Below are 7,404 nucleotides of genomic sequence, written 5' to 3' on the forward strand. Positions count from 1 at the left end.
AAAGCCACCATCAGTAGCTTTTCAAGTAACACAAACAGAGAACTCAACCAGAAATGAGCCCAGTTTGTTCAGCAGCCTGTGGAGCAGCTCAATCAGAAGTGTCATAAATTCCAGCTTACCACTATCAGTGCACTGCTCTGCCTCCTTACAAAAATCTGGCTTGTCAGAGCTGATACCACTGAAGCAAATTTATTAGAAAAAAATCATGCAAAAAATGTAACAACTGATTTTATGCTACTTCACCCCCCCAAAAATGCTCTTTTTTTTTCTAAGATTTCTCTGTCATCTTATGAATCAAGCATTCACATACCTTAAACAGGTCACTTTTCTATTGTTTTGACTAAGTAACATACAGCTACTTCTGTAATTACTCTGATCTCAGAAAAAAAAGGAACTTCAGACAGTCTATTGTTTGTTTCTCAAGACAACAGTCTATATCGTATCCTGGGACAACATTCATACTCAAACAGATACAATAACATCTTGCAAATTGGCCCAGAACAAAAATCACTGTAACATCTTTAGAAGGAAGTCATCTTCCCTTCCAGAGGAACAACATCCCCTGACACTGAAGGAAATTGCAACCAATAGAAGCAACTTCATCAGTAGGATCATCAGTAGGATCTGCATCCAGTGCAGAACAAAGAAGCTTCATAAGACAAAAGGAACTTCAGAAGTTTGGGCTTCTTTTCTGCTGCACAGCAGAAACTGAAAGGAATCATGAATTCAGGAAAAAAAAAGCACAGTTAAGGTTATACCACAGGGAATCAATGTCTTATTTCCATTGCCATAGTTGATAGAGAATTCCAATAACACATTCTAGTCAAAAATATCTGTTTGAATAGGTAATGTGATAAGGTGATAAAATTAAACCCAAACAAACATAAAAATGCATTTCAGACCAGATGGAGAGGCCCTTAAGCTTATTCAACAACATCCTTACACAGTGCACCAAAAGAAACCCCTCTGGCAGTTTTAGACAACCATCTGCACCTGAAAGCATTACATCTTTGTAGGGTGGAGGAGATAAATGCACAAACACATTCAAGGGACAGGTTCTGTGCAAATATTTCCCCTTTGGCAGCTCCCATCTCAGTGTGCCCCCAAAGAAAAGCAGTTACTGCCCCTTTTACACTTACCATGAGACTCTGCAACATAATATTTGTTCCTCTTTCCCCGTTGCTGGAATACGTAGGCTTTCCAAGCCCTGAATATCAAACTGTGGAGCAAGTGCCTGAAAAATGAAAGAAGTTATTTGGTAAAATAGCTACCAATGCCTAGAAGTAGGATTCTTTCAAGGTCAGCTGCATTCTAAAGATATGCTGGATATGAGATTTGGAGTTCACCCTAAGAAAATAAATTAAAAAAAGAGAGGAAGAAAGATAAATTAAAAATAAGCAATGAAGACACTGCACTTGACCTAGAAGCACTACTGGTATTACTTAGCCACTAGTAATAGTAACTTCTTCAGCACCTAATGACAGTTTCTCATATTACCATTTATGTACAGTGATAGAAAGTAACTTGACAGACCTGTAATGGCTGTCTGCTCTGAGGCTGAGCTGTCTTTCTCTGCAGACAGTCCACCATTCCCTCCACGCTCTGAAAGTTTTTTGAAGGATCTGCTGCTCATACAGGCATCTGGACAGATTAAAGAATTAGAAGAGAAATTTCAGGTTTGTTTTCAAGGTTGAATATGAATAATATTAATGCAGATTTTCCAATCTTATCTGAGTAGCCTAACAGCATCTATCGCATTTTAAAAATGCTACCCTACTGTGATACTTAAATGACAAGAAGCAACTGGTTCATTGACTCTTATGGTCAAGAAAGGAAAGGCAGACATTGACTGATTTGCCAAATATCTGAGTGCCAGTTGACTTGAAACATATGAACAACTGACATCCTTTTTGCTCCGTTCTGTTTCAATGATCACACAATTGACCCCAGTGATAAATAATGATGCATATATGCTCCCCGCTCAACTCTGTTCTTAGTTTTAGATATTGAAATAAATATAAAAGCTACTTGATTTTATAATGCATTGATATTTCCATCGTACTCTCAGAAGCAGCATGCTGATCTTAAGTCATCCTAAATTTAAAACCTTCCCAAACACCATTTAAACAGGCTCAAGAACTACTTCAAGTTTTGACACAGATAATGTACATCACTCCTCCTTCCACGTGAATGCTAAGGCACAGAATAGATTTACAAGTTCCATTTGGCCTTCAAATCATTTAATTCCAGAAGAGCAGCCTCTATTTTTATACCCTAATTTAATCATCACACCTGACCAGGTAAGAAGTGATGGTACATTTCAAGTGAATTGTGAACAACTGAAAATCCAGATAGAGGAATAGAGCTGAAACATTCTTCCATGTGGTCAAGATCACCTGATCTTGGTCTATGAAGCTGAAAGGCTCAGCAACTCAAATATGAATACTTCCCAAAATTTTCTCGACTATTTTTATTTTGGATGAAGAGAAGGAAAAATGGAAGGACCCATGCAAACACAGGGGAGCAAATAAAAAGCACACAACAAACCCAGACGACCTTTAAGAAATGGGCCACATCAACAGGATTAGGTTCAGAATCCCTCTATGCTCCTCACTGAAACACACAAATCCTCCCACAATTCACAGCTACCTACCCCATGCCAAGCTGCTAAGTCATTCCAAGCACTCAAGCAGGGAAAAAAGAAAAAAGTAATGAGCTATACATTATTTGTTTGATTAGGTGCACTAATAGAACATTGCAAATAAAAGCTACGAGAACCAGGAAGTCCTAAATCTAAAAAGGCAGTTAATCATTGTTTACATCCCTTGTTGAACATCAGAAAATGTAGTTCCACTCATCTTCCTTAAGAAAGAAAGAAAGAAAGAAAGAAAGAAAAAGATATCACTGTCCTGAGTTTACACGCAGCCAAAGAGAGCAATGCAAATTCAGTGTGTGGGATAGAAGAGCAGAAAGGTTCACAAAACAGCTTCTGTTCAGCAACCAAGGCAGGCACAGGCAGAAGGCATTCAGTGCTGTACAATGAAAGTGGATAACAAGCTGATGGCTCTTGCTCTGACTGTAACAAATGCAGCTCCTCCCACTGGGAGCTGCACCAGTTCCCAAGGGTGTGGTGAAGCAAGAATGAACACGCCAATTAAAATTAAACAAGAAGAGAGTATCCAAGTGTTGGTTTTTAGTAGCTGATAGAACACCTACAACAGAAACAAATCATTTGCCAAATGATTTCAAAGTCAGATGCACACATGTAGACATGCTAAAAACAACACTTCAAGCAGCAAAATGAACTGAAGATCTGTTTGTGTTCGAGATTATGTATAAATGTGAAAGATCATTAAATTTAAAGCAGGTATTACAATCATACCCCAGCATTTGTATGCATGCACAGTTGAATTTCATCAAGACAACTACAGTTCCTCTGAATTTAATAAGTAAGGTTTAACCACAACTATTAAAAAAAAAAAAAAATTAAAAAAGCAGAAGCAAGAAGAACATCCAAAGAAAATCTTCAAATTACCTCAATTGACATCCAAGTATTTTCTTGTCAGCCAGTAGACTCTTAGCCCAAAGTTACAGTACTAAACCATATTTAAAAAACAACAAACACCCCCCAAACAAACAAGCGCCACCAAAACCACACAAATCCATAGCACCTCAATTTCTGGAACTTCACTTACCTGGCTTTGGAAGGGAGAACTTGTCCAAATGTCCTTTTTGCCCAGAGATAGAAGAACTTCCTTTCTAGGTAACTGAAACACAAGGAAAGTTTAGAATCTTTGTACTCTTTCTCTGTTAACACCCAGGCAGCAGTAAGAACAGCAACTAAGTCTAGTTATAAATTTCAGTAATAACACTAAGGGTCTGATTTTACAGAGGTCAGGGGTATATACAAAACATTTACACCCTGACATTAGTACCTTTAAACAGGACTACTCATCCAGCATAAAGAGAGGTCAGTGCACCACTGCAAAGCTGAGGTGTTTTCAAGCGGCCCACTTGCCTCCAGGGATACGAAATATCAGGCATCTGATTAGCTGGGGTGTGTTTTTGGGATTTAAAGAGGTAACATTACTGTTTCTCTGCAGTGAATCAGCTGTATCAGACTTTCCAGAGTACTTAGGCCACTCTAACATTTACCCCTGAAACAGACAGACCTTTCTTTGCATCTCCCCCACAGCTCTGCCTCTACAGGTGCCAGCTCAACATGGCAATCTGTGACTGCGATACCATCAGCCCTGTTTTCCAATGGTGTTAAGAAATAACTGGTTCGGAGATGGCTCAATAAGCAACAAAGCTGACACACAGCAAACACAGCACGCTGCCACGCAGAGGGCCTCCCTCCTTCAGCAAGCCTGAGCAGCTGCATCTGCTCCACTAGATGAACAAAATACCACGCTTTTGATCTATAAATAATTACCACCCCATTTCAGTCAAAATTTCTTCAACAAACAAAAGTAGTCAAGAGAGAGAAGAGCAAGATTAAATTATTATACCTTGGCAGGCCTCCAGCAACACATGCTGTTCAACAGCCACTTAATGTTAAACTTGACATTAGAAAATCAGAAATGTAGGAAATCTGAGCAAATACACATCCTCAGGTTACCACAAGAAATACCAGAGAGTAAGACCTCTGCCTTAGCCTCATTTATACTATTAAAACCACACTTCTTTATGTGTGAGCCCCCTGCTCTGCTCAGTAACAGATATAAAATGTCTTTATCACCTGATTTGGAATTCTTTTAACCTTCTTCCCTGACTCTGGGCATACCCAACTTGATCCAGACTGTCATCACATCTGTCCTGAAACTGCCTGACAGATGGGTGAGCAACAGACTGTCCAGCTGCATGCATCTCAGGCCGAGGCAGTAGTTGAATAACACGGACCTTGACAGGCTTTAATCTTCAAAAAAAAGAAAAAAAGAAAAAAAGAAGTATTTTGCACAAAGCTACATTAATTATTTTAGTAAATTAATATATTACAAAGGTATGCAATTATATGTAGAAGCTGACAGCTACATGATACTAAAATGTTTTCCTAACACCCTGCCTGTTTTTCACAAATTCAACCTCTAAAAAAGCAAAATTAAGCATAACTCTCCATCTAGTTTACTTTCACATGGTTTGGAAAACAAGAATAATAAAAAAGTCCAACCAGATGAAACTTCTGGACCAGTCATGTTGAAGCTTCTTTCTCCAAACAAATACTGCAGTCACCACAAAAATTTGCACATTAGGACAACAAGCATCCCTGAACTCCATAACAGGCAACAGAATAGAATGGGCTCAAGTCTCACCCTAGCATCAGCTGAACTGAGCTAGGAAAAACACGGCTGCAGCCTGAAAAAGTCTTGCTTCCACAAAGTTATTGGAACAATCCACACCAATAAATTGCAGGAGATCAGCTGAGAAAGTACACACAGCAGGAACAATAAACCACTGAAAACAAACAAACAACATCCAGTAGTTTAATAGTTAAAACCTCACAGGAGGAAGCACGGTATTTTTGGACTGTCCCTGTGTGCTGCAAGGAGCTAAAACAAAGCTAATGAAAGAACAACAAAATGTACATTTTGCAAAAGAAATAAATCTATAAAATATTATTTGAATATCTTCAGTAGGAGGTGGGGCCCATCCACCTGACAAAAGAATTCTGTGTATCTAAAGATGTGCAGTTAAGGCAGCTGTATCTGCTTTGAAGAGTTTCAGTTCAAGCACTTGTAAAATTACCTAGAAGAGCTTTCAGCACAAATTTTTGTACACATCTACAAGGCCCAACTTCCTCTAAAACCTTCTGAACTGTTCCAAGGCAAACTTAGTTGGACTTTTAGCAATGCAACTTTACAAATAGTAAAAAAATAAAAAAAATAAAAAAATCAAGCTTGGGTAAAACATACAGAAATTTTGTGTTCAAGTGTAAGGCATGTCACACAAGATTTCTGTATGTTTTACCCAAGCAGCAGACACACTGCTCAAGGAACACTGCTTTTACTGATAGTGTTATGATAATATAAAGCTCATGAAGCCATCTGGTTATCTGTGAACTTTTTATTTATTTATATTTGAAGAGGAACACTTTTTGATTAATAACATTCCACAGAGATCAATAAACATCCATACGAAAATAGACATCTGTTGTCTTGCTGAATTTATAAGATGTCATCATAAAATTAATAGCCAAGGCCTTTAACAAAAAAGCATGCTATTATTGCTTACCTCCTTTCAAATTTCTTCATTTTGCTACAGTCCCAAGACTGCAGGAAATAAATGCACTCGCTGCACCGAGCTGTTGTGTATTAGCTTTGGATAAAGAAATTTGTTCTGATTACTCGTGAAGAATCCATCAGATGGATTTATGTTACATCAAAGAAACTCAGACTCAGAATCGACCTTTAAAGTTCATCCAGTCCAACCCCCGCAGTGCATAGGGACACCCAGAGTAACCAGGTGATCAGCCCCATCCTCTGACCTCGGGTGTTTGCAGGGATGGGGAACCACCACCTCTCTGGGCAACCTGTGCAGCTCCTCACCGCCCTTACTGTAAATAAACTTTATCCTTATATCCAGTCTAAATCTTCCAGTATGAAACCAATTCCCCTTGTCCCATCACTCTCCTGCTGAAGAGTCTGTCCCCTTCTTTCTTACAGCTCCTTTAGATACTCAAGTGCTGCTCTCAGCTCTCCCCACAGCCTTCTCCTCCCCATGCTGCACAGTCTCAGCTCAGCCTGTCCTCGCAGGGAGCTGTACCATTCAGCTGTACTCCGTATCTGCAGAATGACAGGAACTCCACTCACCCCACCTGAATATACAAAGAGCATCGTGCATTTCTAGATGTTGAACATGCACCACCTGCACACTCGCAGCCTTGCTGACAGATCCGTAGGTAATAAACAGCCATAACTGTGTGAACCCTACGACAGAAGCTGTGCCTGGGTAAAGCTGTGCTAGAAAGATGGAGTAAAGTGGAACAGATGACCACAGGGCCAATCAAGGGATAGAAAATCAGTATCTAACCAATCTGACTCCATTTTTCAAAAGCCTCCAGCATCCACAAACACAAGAAAACGAATCAAACAGTGAACTTCTGGGCATCACAGAAAGTAAGGCTCTGTACAAAGCCCAGAACCCACAGATCTCAACGTGTAAGATTGAAGGTGTGTCAGAACACCTTGCTGCAGCCAGGCTGAATTCACAGAACGGGTCAGAAGGGCCCCTCAGCCCACGCCGTGCATTGGCCGGGCTGCCCCGCACACACCGGCCTCTCAGAGCCCATCAGCCTCGAGCCGTTCAGAGGCGGGGCCGCTCCTCCTGCACGAAATTCCCCACAGCAGAGAGGATGCAGAACCCGAACGCTTTTTGCGCTTCCGGACAAACGGCCGAGAACCGCAG

The 7,404-nt window shown here is 40.1% G+C and overlaps 2 protein-coding genes across 2 annotated transcripts in view; one reads left to right on the plus strand and one right to left on the minus strand.

Annotated features, from left to right (window-relative positions):
* Positions 1-65: 65 nt before the first annotated feature.
* On the minus strand, positions 66-7,398 carry LOC104913549 (protein SFI1 homolog). The gene is made up of 5 exons (XM_010720266.3): positions 6,232-7,398; positions 4,742-4,918; positions 3,696-3,767; positions 1,534-1,641; positions 66-1,234 (listed from the first exon to the last, which is right to left on the minus strand). The coding sequence occupies exons 1-5, from the start codon at positions 6,249-6,251 to the stop codon at positions 1,093-1,095; spliced, it is 519 nt and encodes a 172-aa protein (XP_010718568.1). The 5' UTR covers positions 6,252-7,398; the 3' UTR covers positions 66-1,092.
* PISD (phosphatidylserine decarboxylase) overlaps positions 6,856-7,404 on the plus strand; it is a 5,695-nt gene continuing 5,146 nt past the window's right edge. The window contains exon 1 of the mRNA XM_010720373.1: positions 6,856-6,894. Coding sequence (XP_010718675.1) covers positions 6,856-6,894 — 39 coding nt within the window. The remainder of the gene's footprint in view (positions 6,895-7,404) is intronic.

This window comes from Meleagris gallopavo, chromosome 17, assembly GCF_000146605.3.
Source record: "Meleagris gallopavo isolate NT-WF06-2002-E0010 breed Aviagen turkey brand Nicholas breeding stock chromosome 17, Turkey_5.1, whole genome shotgun sequence".
In the NCBI taxonomy this organism is placed as follows: Eukaryota; Metazoa; Chordata; class Aves; order Galliformes; family Phasianidae; genus Meleagris; species Meleagris gallopavo.